General features: G+C 37.7%; 1 protein-coding gene across 1 annotated transcript in view; it reads left to right on the top strand.

Moving 5' to 3' along the window:
• CFAP45 (cilia and flagella associated protein 45) overlaps positions 1–16,956 on the top strand; it is a 78,206-nt gene that overhangs the window by 40,020 nt on the left and 21,230 nt on the right. The window contains exon 4 of the mRNA XM_053704797.1: positions 7,162–7,306. Within this exon, the coding sequence (XP_053560772.1) occupies positions 7,162–7,306 (145 nt within the window). The remainder of the gene's footprint in view (positions 1–7,161; positions 7,307–16,956) is intronic.

The raw sequence follows: 16,956 nt of genomic DNA, 5'->3' as shown, positions 1-16,956 counted from the left end.
CTGTGTCCTAACCCTTCTTCAAAGAAGGAACGACTTTTGCATAATTTGGACGTAGTCCGTGCCCTGAAGTTCTATTTGCAGGCAACTAAAGATTTTCGTCAAACTTCTTCCCTGTTTGTCGTTTACTCTGGACAGAGAAGAGGTCAAAAGGCTTCGGCTACCTCTCTCTTTTTTTGGCTTCGTAGCATAATATGTTTAGCCTATGAGACTGCTGGACAGCAGCCTCCTGAAAGGATTACAGCTCATTCTACTAGAGCTGTGGCTTCCACCTGGGCCTTTAAAAATGAGGCCTCTGTTGAACAGATTTGCAAGGCTGCGACTTGGTCTTCGCTTCACACCTTTTCAAAATTTTACAAATTTGACACTTTTGCTTCTTCGGAGGCTATTTTTGGGAGAAAGGTACTTCAGGCAGTGGTTCCTTCTGTTTAATGTTCCTGCCTTGTCCCTCCCTTCATCCGTGTACTTTAGCTTTGGTATTGGTATTCCATAAGTAATGGATGACCCGTGGACTGACTACACTTAACAAGAGAAAACATAATTTATGCTTACCTGATAAATTTATTTCTCTTGTAGTGAAGTCAGTCCACGGCCCGCCCTGTCTTTAAGGCAGACCTAAATTTTAATTAAACTCCAGTCACCACTGCACCCTATGGTTTCTCCTTTCTCGTCTGCTTTGGTCGAATGACTGAATATGACATGTGAGGGGAGGAGCTATGTAGCAAGCTCTGCTGGGTGATCCTCTTGCAGCTTCCTGTTAGGAAGAGATATATTCCATAAGTAATGGATGACCCGTGGACTGACTACACTACAAGAGAAATAAATTTATCAGGTAAGCATAAATTATGTTTTTTACATTGTTTGTAACTTATTTTTTTATTTTTTGTAACTTAGCTTTTTTTATTTTTTGTACTTTAGTTAGTCTATATAATTGTATTTAATTGTAGTTATTTTAGGTAGTTTATTTAATTAATTTAATGATAGTGTAGTGTTAGGTATAATTGTAACTTAGGTTAGGATTTATTTTACAGGTAATTTTGTATTTCTTTTAGCTAGGTAGTTATTAAATAGTTAATAACTATTTAATAACTATTCTAACTAGCTAAAATAAATACAAAGTTACCTGTAAAATAAATATAAATCCTAAGATAGGTACAATGTAATTATTAATTATATTGTAGCTATCTTAGGGTTTATTTTACAGTTAAGTATTTAGTTTTAAATAGGAATAATTTATTTAAGTATAGTGTAGTGTTAGGTGTAATTGTAACTTAGGTTAGTTTTTATTTTACAGGTACATTTCTCTTTATTTTAGCTAGGTAGCTATTAAATAGTTAATAACTATTTAATAGCTATTGGACCTGGTTAAAATAAATTGAAAGTTGCCTGTAAAATAAAAATAAATCCTAACATAGCTAGAATATAATTATTATTTATATTGTAGCTATATTAGGGTTTATTTTACAGGTAAGTATTTAGTTTTAAATAGGATTAACTTAGTTAATAATAGAAATATTATTTAGATTTATTTAATTAACATTTAAGTTAGGGGGGGTGTTAGGGTTAGTGTTAGACTTAGGTTTAGGGGTTAATAATTTTATTACAGTGGCGGCGGTGTAGTGGGGGGCAGGATAGGAGTTAATAAATTTAATATAGGTTGCGGCGGGTTCAGGGAGCGGCGGTTTAGGGGTTAATATGTATAGAGTAGCTTGCGGTGGGCTCCGGGAGCGGCGGTTTAGGGGGTAATAACTTTATTTAGTTGCGGCGGTGTAGGGGGGACAGATTAGTGGTGTTTAGACTCGGGGTACATGTTAGGGTGTTAGGTGCAGACAGCTCCCATAGGAATCAATGGGATGTCTGTCAGCAGCGAACTTGTACTTTCGCTATGGTCAGACTCCCTTTGATTCCTATGGGATCCGCCGCCTCCAGGGGTGGCGGTTTGAAAACCAGGTACGCTGGGCCGTAAAAGTGCCGAGCGTACCTGCTAGTCATTTGATAACTAGCAAAAGTAGTGAGATTGTGCCGCACTTGTGTGCGGAACATCTGGAGTGACGTAAGAATCGATCTGTGTCGGACTGAGTCCGGCGGATTGAAGTTTACGTCACAAAATTCTACTTTTGCCGGTCTCGAGCCTTTGATAACTAAGGCGAATCAGCCTCGCCACAAATACGCTGCGGAATTCCAGCGTATTTGAGGTTGACGGCTTGATAACTACCCCCCAGAGTCTTCAGCTACCTTGGTACAACTTTCTTTTTAAGATGCATATTGCAACCCCACCTCAATACATGATGCAGATCTATCTTCTTTCTTGCTGAGACGAGAAGCCTTCATTCACGAACTGCATTCAATTTAAACCAGCAAATATAAAATTACAGTAACCCATTTTTTAGGTAGGTTTTCTTTTTAAAAGTGCCTAAAACTGTATGTAGTGTTAAAGGATGTATGTGACTATGTCCCCAAGCTATGTGAAACGTGTACTTCATCATGCTAATAGCCTGCGGGTGCATGGTACTTACCTGTCAGCACCTTCATTTACCATGCTGCAGACGTCTGCTTCCAGTAGATGGGCCCATCTGAGGCAGTGCAAGCACAGTGCGAAGTAACTGTAAGGAGCAGCACACTGTAGACCATAGGATTTGCGTGCATGCCCACATTTCACCTGGTGCCAGCACCTTCCTACTGGGAGAAGTCTTCCATTGCCTGGTTGACCACTCCTCTGCCCTATTTGTAGGTTCTGTGAGGAAGATAATGGGTTCCAGATTGGTTAGAGAACCACTTTCTAATGGTGTGAAGATCAGCACTTCGAGTTTTACCTTGCTGGAGGCAAAAAATTGACAGAGGGATCATGAGGTTAAAATCTCTGTTACCCTGGGTGTTTTGTGTCCTATTAGACTGGACTTTAATCCCACATGTGATGGCTTGTTGACTTTCACCATCTTTTGAAAGAAATCTGATTTAAAGGGACAGTCTACACCAGAATTTTTATTGTTTTAAAAGATAGATATTGTCTTTTTTACCCATTCCCTAGTTTTGCATAACCAACATAGTTATATTAATACACTTTTTACCTCTGTGATTATCTTGTATATAAACCTCTACAGACTGCTCCCTTATTTCAGTTCTTTTTACAGACTTGCATTTTAGCCAATCAGTGCTGACTCCCAGGTAACTCCACGTGCGTGAGCACAGTGTTATCTATATGGCTCACATGAACTAACACCCTCTAGTGGTGAAAAACTGTCAGAATGCATTCAGCTTAGAGGTGGCCTTCAAGGTCTAAGAAATTAGCACATGAACCTCCTAGGTTTAGCTTTCAACTAAGAATACCAAGAGAACAAAGCAAAATTGGTGATAAAAGTAAAGTGGAAAGTTGTTTAAAATTGTCCTATCTGAATCATGAAAGCTTATTTTGGACCAGACTGTTCCTTGAACCTGCCCAGGTTTAAATGCATTATTTCCAGAACATCTGTAAAATGTTTTACATTTTAATTTGGTTAGGACTACTTTTAGAGAGAGGCTTTTTGAAGAGTTTGTAAATGGGTTTTCACAGAGTTGTGGGGAAGCAAAAATGCATGGCAACTAATGGAATAGAAAGGTTGAAATTAAATGTGCATGAATGCATTTAAATTTTGAATAGAAACATTTTTGCAATATATTTCCATTTGCAAAAATGCTTCTAGTAAAAGTAATTACTGTTTTCCAGCAGCATATGCACATATGCTAACAGGGACTGTGCACCAGTATTCCAGCTCAGAGAGTTGGCAGTGGTGTGCATTGTGTCTGTGAAGAATTTATTTGGCTCATACAAGCCACTGCTGACTCTGATGTTTGAACACTGGTGCACGGGCCCTAACAACATAAGTGTGTAAGTCTCTGGAAAAAAGTAATATCTATCACTAGAAGCATTTTTGCTCATGGAAATATGTTTTTCAAAAATGCTTCTATTTAGACTTGAAATGCATTCATGCGCATTTCAGTTTTGACCTTTCTGTCTCTGTATTCAAAACACATAAGTCAGGTGTTATCAATATTAAAGTTTACTTTACTAATAATATACATTTATGTTGTTTAATAAATTACTCTTAAAGGGACAGTCAACACCAGAAATGTATTAAGGGATAGATTACGAGTGGAGCACTATTGCTTGCGTGCAAGCGCCATTGGGTTTTCAAGGTCTTTGAAAGTAAATGTGAACACTAGAATGATTACTGCGACTTAGAGCTCTGGTTAACTGTTACACAAGTCAAATATCTATTTTACATTACTTTATCAGATATATATACAATAAAAATTACATTATTTTCCATGTGAAGAACATAGGAATGGAAAATATGCGTATCGTGCTTCACGTGTTATTAAAATATTACATATAAAATATAAAAAAAATAATAAAAATAAATAATAAAATATATTTTCTACTAGCAGATATTTTCTATTCCTATGTGCACATAGGAAAAAATTAAATTTTTATTACTAAATATATATATATATATATATATATATATATATATATATATATATATATATATATATATATATCTGATGTTAATGCAAAATAGATTACGTATATATCTATAGCAATAGATATACATGTATAGGTGTGTAAAAATAAAAAATAAAAATTACATTGTCCTGTATGTGAAGAACATTGTAATGGGAAATATTCATAACTCCTGTCAGGTTAGCGCGCAAGGGATAGGTGTTTTCTTCTGCGTTCTCCATTAGCTACTATGGGGAGAATGCGTTAACAAGGTCACAATACTTGATTCGAGCGTGTCTGATTACGCTCTCGCACAAACCGTTTACTTTCAACTTGTGCGCAACCCGATGCATGCAAAAAGATTACTTATAGCGAAGTTTACTCTCGAGTGAAAGAGCTAAATAGCGTGCCCTTTATAATTTGGCATAAAGAGCTTTTCTTACAGATTCAAACAAACATTAGGCAAACGTAAATGTTATAGTTACTTGAATAAAATCTGCTTGTACATCTTTAGTATACAGAACCTTGCACATTACGTTCAGGCATTAACAGTGAAGTTTTAAAGTATACATGACACCAATAAATGTTAAAAGTGTTAAATATAGGCTGCGTTTACTTGATTGAACAGTCTTTTTATTTTACAGTCTTAAAATTTTAAAATTTACAGGTAAGGGATGCTGCCCAGCTGGTAGACAGGCAAATGGATTTAAAGGCATGCTGTCAATTATTTCCCCACTCTCCTCCCAGATAAATGTCTGCACAGACAAGGTTTAGGAAAACGTAATTTTATGCTTACCTGATGAATTAATATCTTTCGTGATGGTGAGAGTCCACAATCCATTGCTCCTGAGAATTACTCTTCACTTCCACTAGGAGTAGGTAAAGACTCCCAAACCCCAAGCTCTATAAAACTCTCCAACCTCACTGGAAACTGACATATAGCCAAGCAAAAGAGGTGGGAAATGAAACAAAAACAAATTTAAAAGGAGCAGGGAAAAAAAGATGCGTGCAAAAAAGAAACCAACATGAAAGATATGAATTTATCAGATAAGCATAAATTATGTTTTCTTTCATACAGGTGGGGAGAGTCCACAATCCATTACTCTTGGGAACTAATACCCAAGCTGTGGAGTCCACGAGTAATAAGAAATAAAGGGTGGGTTATAAAGAACGTCTTTTTTTTTTCACAGAAAAACTAAATCCATAACCTATAAATCCATAACCCCAAAAGAAGGAAAAAAACAGAGCAAAACATACTCCCATTTTTTTAATATTTTTTTTTAATGCAATTAAAATTTAGACAGTCAAAAACAAATTAACCAATAGGCACCCTACTACTGCAGAAAACCAGTAGGAAGCCAAAACCAGAGCTAAAACATAATAGCAGAGGATGTGGAATAGGAGTATATTGACAACCCAACAGGAAGAGGCAAAGGACAAGTCCATGCGACACCTGTGGAAGTCTTGTGACTAATTCCCAACAGGTAAAAAAAAAATATGCCACCACCCATACTCCAAATACATCCCTGCGAGTTGGGGAAAAGGGCCCCAACTCGGTTTGAGAACCCCTCTCACTGAAGAATCAAATGCACATCTTAATTATTCAGCTTCCTCCAGCAGAGGCAAAGACAAGACTGCGTTTCTAGTGAGGTGGGAGGGGTTTTATAGAGCTCTTGGAGTTTGGGAATCTTTGCCTCCTCCTAGTGGCAGGAAAGAGTAATTCCCAGGAGTAATGGATTGTGAGGTCTCATCACCTGTATGAAAGAAATTAGCTTTGTAACTCCATCCGTCATGGAAGGTTGCAGTGCTTAAAGGGACAGTCAAGTCCAAAAAAAACTTTCATGATTCAAATAGGGCATGTGATATCAAACAACTTTCCAATTTACTTTTATCACCAATTTTGCTGTGTTCTCTTGGTATTCTTAGTTGAAAGCTATAGCTTGGAGGTTCATATGCTATTTTTTTTAGACCATGAAGGCCGCCTCTAATCTAAATGCATTTTGCAGTTTTTCACCACTAGAGGGCGTTAGTTCATGTGTTTTATATAGATAACATTGAGCTCATGCACGTGAATTTACAGAGGAGTGAGCACTGATTGGCTAAAATGCAAGTCTGTCAAAAGAGCTGAAATAAGGGGGCAGTCTTCAGAGGCTTAGATACAAAGTAATTACAGAGGTAAAACATGTATTATTATAACTGTGTTGGTTATGCAAAACTGGGGAATGGGTAATTAATGGATTATCTAGCTTTTAAAACAACAACAATTCTGGTGTTGACTATCCCTTTAACATAGCACTGCATATTTTGATAAAGGACTTAGCTTAGTTTTTGCAAAAGTCACATTTTTATTCGTAAATATGTAAATGTAGCTTTTAAATATGGTACTGGCAGTGAAAGCAAAACATCAGTGTGTGTGTGTTTTTTAATTACTTTATATAGGTGGTAACAAAATCTCTACTATCACAAGGGTCACATTTTCTTTTACCATTAGAAATCAATAAGTCTAAACTAGACATTCTAATGTAAAATTAAAATGATGTACTAATTCATCAGATCATTTTATTTAGCCACTAGTGTGTGACTTCTAGTGGGGTTAAAACAGAATGTCCTTTAAATTCATTATTGGCTATATTAGCATAAACCTACTGTATTTGTAAAATTGTATCCTGTTTTCTCAATTATAGAGTGCCCGCAGAGGATCCATCTGGTAAGTCCTTAATAATGACTGCTATGGATTTCCAAAGAATAAGATCGGCAGCACGTGTCCGGACCAAAGAAGAGCGTGAGGTGGCAATGCAGGCTGTGAGAGAGGAGAAAGAAGCTGTCATTGTAAGCAATTACTTCCACTAGCTTGCTGAGTGATGCTCAGTTTGGAGGGTGCAATTGTCCTGTCCTGTAACTGGTTGCACTCACTGCTATACAGACAAAAATGATAGTCCACTCAAAAATGCAGTATAATAATAACAACAGTGTTTATTATGAACTCACTGCAATCATATAAAGCAGTAATTAACTTATAAGCAAAGTTATGATTAAACTATAAATGCATTTACTCAACTTTGGATGTCAAATAAGGCAGTAAGCCAGATACAGCATCACCACACATCAGATTTGACAGGTGTTTCTCTCTGACCTCTCTCTCTGATGTTTACAAACTTTTCCTTCGATCTAGTCCATTTCAACCTAGTCTGTAATCTAATCTGCCAACCCTAGCCATAGCAATAAAACAGTGAGTATGCAGGCATGTCTACATGTTATGTCAATCATATTTTGTAGCATTTGTTAGTCTAACTTACCAGCTTTTTCTCAAAATAAGGCATTGTCTCTCACAGACAGAGCTTCGCTCGTACTACATAAGTATGCTGAACAAGGCAGTAAGAGCGAAAACAGTGTGAAAAACATGTAACTTAACTTCTTAAAGTAATTTTCATTAAAAGCAAGTGTTGTGCTAACTGCAACGCAAGTGCGGTATTATTTTTGTTAGGCTCCGGCGAGCATTTTCAGCCTTGCTAGCCGCACTAGTCCTTTATGATATTAAATAATATTTAATAACATAAGGACTGGTGAGGCTAGTGAGACTGAAAACGCTCGCGGGAGCCTAGCAAAAACCATACCGCATTTCTTTTGCAGTTAGTGCAACACTTGTAATCTAGGCGTATTTGTGCTAAATATGTGTGTGTGTGTGTATATATATATATATATATATATATATATATATATATATATATATATATATATATATATATATATATATATATATAAAAGAACAAATTTCGAACATATAATAAAATCCTATATATATGTATGTGTGTATATATATATATATATATATATTTATATTTGTGTGTGTGTCTATATGTGTGTATATATAAGCAATGTGTATGTGTGTATATGTATGTATATGTATGTGTATATATACAGTATATATATATATATATGTCTATATGTGTGTATATATACGCAATGTGTATGTGTGTATATGTATGTCTATATATATATCTATATATATATATATATATATATATATACAGTATATACACATATATATATATATATATATATATATATATATATATATATATATATGTGTGTGTTATATGTGTGTATATATACGCAATGTGTATGTGTGTATATGTATGTATATGTATGTGTATATATACAGTGTATATATATATATATATATATATATATATATATATAGCCACACTTGGGCATCTACTTATCAAAGCGTCGGCTTTCTTGCATTCAACGGCACCAATACACTCGCCTAAGATCGCCTAACATCGCTGCCGCGGACCTGAATACGTTCTCCAAAGTTACCAAAAAAGCTGTCAAAAAGCCGCGCACCAAGTATGGTGCAATGAGTAGCGGACTGTTGTTAACTAACAGTCATCGATCTCGCTGCTCTTCAGCTTTTTTTTCAGCTTTCTTGGTACCCTGTCACTAAACACCCACACTATACTATACTGTTTTATCACTGTCAAAAAGCCGCGCACCAAGTATGGTGCGATGAGCAGCAGACTGTTGTTAACTAACAGTCATCGATCTCGCTGCTCTTCGGCTTTTTTTTCAGCTTTCTTGGTACCCTGTCACTAAACCCCCACACTATACTATACTGTTTTATCCCCTATACTGCCGCTCCAGAACCCCGCCGCACCTAAATAAAGTTATTAACTCCTAAACCGCCGCTCCCGGAGCCCACCGCCACCTACATTATACATATTAACCCCTAATCTTCCGCCCCCTATACTGCCGCCACCTACATAAAGTTATTAACCCCTATCCTGCTGCTCCCGGACCCCGCCGCAACTAAATAAAGTGTCTAACCCTTAAACCGCCTTTCCCGGAGCCCACCACCACCTACATTATATTTATTAACCCCTAATCTAACCCCCCTACACCGCCGCCACCTACATTATATTTATTAACCCCTAATCTGCCCCCCCCTACACCGCTGCCACTATATTAAATGTATTAACCCCTAAACCTAAGTCTAACACTAACCCTAACACCCCCTAAATTAAATATAATTTAAATAAATCGAAATAAATTATTCCTATTTAAAACTAAATAGTTACCTATAAAATAAACCCTAAGCTAGCTACAATATAACTAATAGTTATATTGTAGCTATTTTAGGATTTATTTTTATTTTACAGGCAACTTTGTATTTATTTTAACTAGCTACAATAGTTATTAAATGGTTATTAACTATTTAATAACTACCTAGTTAAAATAAATACAAAAGTACCTGTAAAATAAAACCTAACCTAAGTTACAATTACACCTAACACTACACTATAATTAAATAAATTAACTACAATTAAATACAGTTGAATTAAATTATCTAAAGTACTAAAACAAACAAACACTAAATTACAGAAAATAATAAAATAATTACCAGATTTTTAAACTAATTACACCTACTCTAATCCCCCTAACAAAATAAAAATCCCCCCAAACTAAATAAAAAGCCCTACCCTACACTAAATTACAAATAGCCCTTAAAAGGGCTTTTTGCGGGGCATTGCCCCAAAGTAATCAGCTCTCTTACCTGAATAGAAAAGTACAATACCCCCCCCCCCCAACATTAAAACCCACCACCCACCCAATCCCCCCTTAATAAAACCTAACCTCCAATCAGCCATTAGAATGCGAGCTCAATCCTATTGGCTGATTGGATCAGCCAATAGGATTGAACTTCAATCCTATTGGCTGATTGCATCAGCCAATAGGATTTTTCCTACCTTAATTCCGATTGGAATTGAAGGGACGCCATCGGAATTGAAGGGACGCCATCTTGGATGACATCATTTAAAGGAAACTTAATTCTACAGTTGATGTCGATGGAAGATGATGCTCTGCGTTGGATGTCTTGAAGATGGACCCACTCCGCACCGGATGGATGAAGATAGAAGATGCCGTCTGGATGAAGACTTCTGCCCGTCTGGAGGACCTCTTCTTCCCGGCTTGGATGAAGACTTCTGCCCGTCTGGAGGACCACTTCGCCCGGCTTCGTTGAGGACTTCGGCCTGGTTGGGTGAAGACGTCTCAAGGTAGGGTGATCTTCAAGGGGTTAGTGTTAGGTTTTATTAAGGGGGGATTGGGTGGGTTTTAGAGTAGGGTTGGGTGTGTGGGTGGTGGGTTTTAATGTTGGGGGGGTATTGTACTTTTTTTTTTCTTCAGGTAAAAGAGCTGATTACTTTGGGGCAAGGCCCCGCAAAAAGCCCTTTTAAGGGCTATTTGTAATTTAGTGTAGGGTAGGGCTTTTTTATTTTGGGGGGCTTTTTTATTTTGTTAGGGGGATTAGAGTAGGTGGGATTAGTTTAAAAATCTTGTAACTATTTTATTATTTTCTGTAATTTAGTGTTGTTTTTTTTTGTACTTTAGATAATTTTATTTAATTTTATTTAATTGTAGTTAATGTAGGTAATTTATTTAATTATAGTGTAGTGTTAGGTGTAATTGTAACTTAGTTTTATTTTACAGGTACTTTTGTATTTATTTTAACTAGGTAGTTATTAAATAGTTAATAACTATTGTAGCTAGTTAAAATAAATACAAAGTTGCCTGTAAAATAAAAATAAACCCTAAGCTAGATACAATGTAACTATTAGTTATATTGTAGCTATCTTAGGCCTAGATTTAGAGTTCGGCGGTAGCCGTCAAAACCAGCGTTAGAGGCTCCTAACGCTGGTTTTGGGCGCCCGCTGGTATTTGGAGTCAGTGATTAAAGGGTCTAACGCTCACTTTACAGCCGCGACTTTTCCATACCGCAGATCCCCCTACGCCATTTGCGTAGCCTATCTTTTCAATGGGATCTTCCTAACGCCGGTATTTAGAGTCGTTTCTGCAGTGAGCGTTAGAGCTCTAACGACAAAATTCCAGCCGCCTGAAAATAGCAGGAGTTAAGAGCTTTCTGGCTAACGCCGGTTTATAAAGCTCTTAACTACTGTACCCTAAAGTACACTAACACCCATAAACTACCTATGTACCCCTAAACCGAGGTCCCCCCACATCGCCGCCACTCGATTAAAATTTTTAACCCCTAATCTGCCGACCGCCACCTACGTTATACTTATGTACCCCTAATCTGCTGCCCCTAACACCGCCGACCCCTGTATTATATCTATTAACCCCTAACTTGCCCCCCACAACGTCGCCGCAAGCTACTTAAAATAATTAACCCCTAATCTTCCGACCGCAAATCGCCGCCACCTACGTTATCCCTATGTACCCCTAATCTGCTACCCCTAACATCGCCGACCCCTATGTTATATTTATTAACCCCTAATCTGCCCCCCACAACGTCGCCGACACCTACCTACACTTATTAACCCCTAATCTGCCGAGCGGACCTGAGCGCTACTATAATAAAGTTATTAACCCCTAATCCGCCTCACTAACCCTATCATAAATAGTATTAACCCCTAATCTGCCCTCCCTAACATCGCCGACACCTAACTTCAATTATTAACCCCTAATCTTCCGATCGGAGCTCACCGCTATTCTAATAAATGTATTAACCCCTAAAGCTAAGTCTAACCCTAACACTAACACCCCCCTAAGTTAAATATAATTTTTATCTAACGAAATAAATTAACTCTTATTAAATAAATAATTCCTATTTAAAGCTAAATACTTACCTGTAAAATACATCCTAATATAGCTACAATATAAATTATAATTATATTATAGCTATTTTAGGATTAATATTTATTTTACAGGCAACTTTGTAATTATTTTAACCAGGTACAATAGCTATTAAATAGTTAAGAACTATTTAATAGTTACCTAGTTAAAATAATAACAAATTTACCTGTAAAATAAATCCTAACCTAAGATATAATTAAACCTAACACTACCCTATCAATAAAATAATTAAATAAACTACCTACAATTACCTACAATTAACCTAACACTACACTATCAATAAATTAATTAAATACAATTCCTACAAATAAATACAATTAAATAAACTATCTAAAGTACAAAAAATAAAAAAGAACTAAGTTACAGAAAATAATAAAATATTTACAAACATAAGAAAAATATTACAACAATTTTAAACTAATTACACCTACTCTAAGCCCCCTAATAAAATAACAAAGCCCCCCAAAATAAAAAATTCCCTACCCTATTCTAAAATACAAATATTACAAGCTCTTTTACCTTACCAGCCCTGAACAGGGCCCTTTGCGGGGCATGCCCCAAGAATTTCAGCTCTTTTGCCTGTAAAAAAAAACATACAATACCCCCCCCCCAACATTACAACCCACCACCCACATACCCCTAATCTAACCCAAACCCCCCTTAAATAAACCTAACACTACCCCCCTGATGATCTTCCTACCTTGTCTTCACCATGCCAGGTTCACCGATCCGTCCTGGCTCCAAGATCTTCATCCAACCCAAGCGGGGGCTAGACATCCACTGAAGAAGTCCAGAAGAGGGTCCAAAGTCTTCCTCCTATCCGGCAAGAAGAGGACATCCGGACCGGCAAACATCTTCTCCAAGCGGCATCTTCTATCTTCTTCCATCCGATGACGACCGGCTCCATCTTGAAGACCTCCAGCGCGGATCCATCCTCTTCTTCCGACGACTAGACGACGAATGACGGTTCCTTTAAGGGACGTCATCCAAGATGGCGTCCCTCGAATTCCGATTGGCTGATAGGATTCTATCAGCCAATCGGAATTAAGGTAGGAATTTTCTGATTGGCTGATGGAATCAGCCAATCAGAATCAAGTTCAATCCGATTGGCTGATCCAATCAGCCAATCAGATTGAGCTCGCATTCTATTGGCTGTTCCGATCAGCCAATAGAATGCGAGCTCAATCTGATTGGCTGATTGGATCAGCCAATCGGATTGAACTTGATTCTGATTGGCTGATTCCATCAGCCAATCAGAAAATTCCTACCTTAATTCCGATTGGCTGATAGAATCCTATCAGCCAATCGGAATTCGAGGGACGCCATCTTGGATGACGTCCCTTAAAGGAACCGTCATTCGTCGTCTAGTCGTCGGAAGAAGAGGATGGATCCGCGCTGGAGGTCTTCAAGATGGAGCCGGTCGTCATCGGATGGAAGAAGATAGAAGATTCCGCTTGGAGAAGATGTTTGCCGGTCCGGATGTCCTCTTCTTGCCGGATAGGAGGAAGACTTTGGACCCTCTTCTGGACTTCTTCAGTGGATGTCTAGCCCCCGCTTGGGTTGGATGAAGATCTTGGAGCCAGGACGGATCGGTGAACCTGGCATGGTGAAGACAAGGTAGGAAGATCATCAGGGGGGTAGTGTTAGGTTTATTTAAGGGGGGTTTGGGTTAGATTAGGGGTATGTGGGTGGTGGGTTGTAATGTTGGGGGGGGGGTATTGTATGTTTTTTTTTACAGGCAAAAGAGCTGAAATTCTTGGGGCATGCCCCGCAAAGGGCCCTGTTCAGGGCTGGTAAGGTAAAAGAGCTTGTAATATTTGTATTTTAGAATAGGGTAGGGAATTTTTTATTTTGGGGGGCTTTGTTATTTTATTAGGGGGCTTAGAGTAGGTGTAATTAGTTTAAAATTGTTGTAATATTTTTCTTATGTTTGTAAATATTTTATTATTTTCTGTAACTTAGTTCTTTTTTATTTTTTGTACTTTAGATAGTTTATTTAATTTTATTTATTTGTAGCAATTGTGTTTAATTAATTTATTGATAGTGTAGTGTTAGGTTAATTGTAGGTAATTGTAGGTAGTTTATTTAATTATTTTATTGATAGGGTAGTGTTAGGTTTAATTATATCTTAGGTTAGGATTTATTTTACAGGTAAATTTGTTATTATTTTAACTAGGTAACTATTAAATAGTTCTTAACTATTTAATAGCTATTGTACCTGGTTAAAATAATTACAAAGTTGCCTGTAAAATAAATATTAATCCTAAAATAGCTATAATATAATTATAATTTATATTGTAGCTATATTAGGATTTATTTTACAGGTAAGTATTTAGCTTTAAATAGGAATCATTTATTTAATAAGAGTTAATTTATTTCGTTAGATAAAAATTATATTTAACTTAGGGGGGTGTTAGTGTTAGGGTTAGACTTAGCTTTAGGGGTTAATACATTTATTAGAATAGCGGTGAGCTCCGGTCGGCAGATTAGGGGTTAATAATTGAAGGTAGGTGTCGGCGATGTTAGGGAGGGCAGATTAGGGGTTAATACTATTTATGATAGGGTTAGTGAGGCGGATTAGGGGTTAATAACTTTATTATAGTAGCGCTCAGGTCCGCTCGGCAGATTAGGGGTTAATAAGTGTAGGCAGGTGTCGGCGACGTTGTGGGGGGCAGATTAGGGGTTAATAAATATAACATAGGGGTCGGCGATGTTAGGGCAGCAGATTAGGGGTACATAGGGATAACGTAGGTGGCGGCGGTTTACGGAGCGGCAGATTAGGGGTTAAAAGTGTAATGCAGGGGTCAGCGATAGCGGGGGCGGCAGATTAGGAGTTAATAAGTGTAAGGTTAGGGGTGTTTAGACTCGGGGTACATGTTAGGGTGTTAGGTGCAGACTTAGGAGGTGTTTCCCCATAGGAAACAATGGGGCTGCGTTAGGAGCTGAACGCTGCTTTTTTGCAGGTGTTAGGTTTTTTTTCAGCTCAAACAGCCCCATTGTTTCCTATGGGAGAATCGTGCACGAGCACGTTTTTGATGCCGGCCGCGTCCGTAAGCAACTCTGGTATCGAGAGTTGCATTTGCGGTAAAAATGCTCTACGCTCCTTTTTTGGAGCCTAACGCAGCATTTGTTTGAACTCTCGATACCAGAGTTAAATTTATGGTGCGGCCAGAAAAAAACCCGCGGAGCGTTAACAGCCCTTTTACCGCCGAACTCTAAATCTAGGCCTTAGGGTTTATTTTATAGGTAAGTATTTAGTTTTAAATAGGAATAATTTATTTTGATTTATTTAAGTTAGGGGGTGTTAGGGTTAGTGTTTAGGTTTAGGTTAGACTTAGGTTTAGGGGTTAATACATTTAATATAGTGGCGGCGGTGTAGAGGGGGCAGATTAGGGGTTAATAAATATAATGTAGGTGGCGGCTGTGTAGGGGGGCAGATTAGGGGTTAATAAATATAATGTAGGTGGCGGTGGGCTCCGGGAGCGGCGGTTTAGGGGTTAATAAGTATAATGTAGGTGACGACTGTGTGTGGGGGGTCAGATTAGGGGTGTTTAGACTCGGGGTACATGTTAAGGTGTTAGGTGTAAACATTCCCATAGGAATCAATAGGATATCGGGCAGCAGCGAACATAAGCTTTGCTGCTTTCCGACTCCCATTGATTCCTATGGCATCCACCGCCTCCAGGGCGGCGGATTGAAAACCAGGTATGCTGGGCCGGAAAAGTGCCGAGCGTACCTGCAATTTATTTGATAACTATCAAAAGTAGTCAGATAGTGCCGAACTTTCGTTCGGAACATCTGTAGTGACGTAAGCATCGATCTGTGTCGGACTGAGTCCGGCGGATCGTATGTTACGTCACTAAATTCTACTTTTGCCGGTCTGTAGGGTTTGATAACTAAGGCGAATCAGGCTCGCCACAAATACGCTGCGGAATTCCAGCGTATTTGCGGTTGATGGCTTGATAAATAGATGCCTTGATGTGAATCCGCCCTCCAGAGGCCAACTACCTGAATGCTCTGTGTAAGTATAATATCTTCGCAATAACAGCAAACAAACAGGATTTCTTCAAAGTGAGTCAAATTTATTGACGTTTCGGGGAGTAAACCTCCCCTTCCTCAGAACATAAAGTGTACAATAACACACAAGTTTAAATAAGAAAACTAATACACAGTAACCTCCTACTTCCTGTGCAAAAAAGGCGCCAAAAATACATCACATCCGGTTTCCCCCTAGTGTCACACGGAAGTAAACAAATCAAACCCTACCGGTATCAAAATTACACAATGTAAATACTTAGTGTTCAACTTTATATACTTTCAATAACATATTTTCATCTCTATAATATACAAAATTATGTGTCAATATCATTTTACATCCACACAACAATATAAAAAATCAACTTGTGTAACCATTACCACCTCCGTGATCATTCAGTGCTAATAGCGTACATCCGGAAATGGAAGTTACGTCACTTCCGGTTTCGGTTACCACGGACAAAACGTCAGTACTGATGTTCATTCATGATGCTGTTTTTTTAACATTCTCATGTGCTCCTTAATTAAACAGGTAATATACTGTTAACAATACTCTCGATTAGTGCAAACAAAAAGCATAGTGAATCACACTTAAATATTGAAACAAAATAAGCTTAAAATAGCACAAACAAGAAAGACAAATGACAGCTTGTACCTGATATATGAATACACGGACAACTGCTCTGTACCTTCATAATGGATACCAAATTCATTACTAGCGTGTCCACAACCTTGCGTATTGCACTTTATACTTTGTTATACTTACAATACCTTAATACATTCACTTAGAG

This window comes from Bombina bombina, chromosome 1, assembly GCF_027579735.1.
Source record: "Bombina bombina isolate aBomBom1 chromosome 1, aBomBom1.pri, whole genome shotgun sequence".
Taxonomy (NCBI): Eukaryota; Metazoa; Chordata; class Amphibia; order Anura; family Bombinatoridae; genus Bombina; species Bombina bombina.
This window is presented reverse-complemented; position numbering and strand designations above follow the sequence as displayed.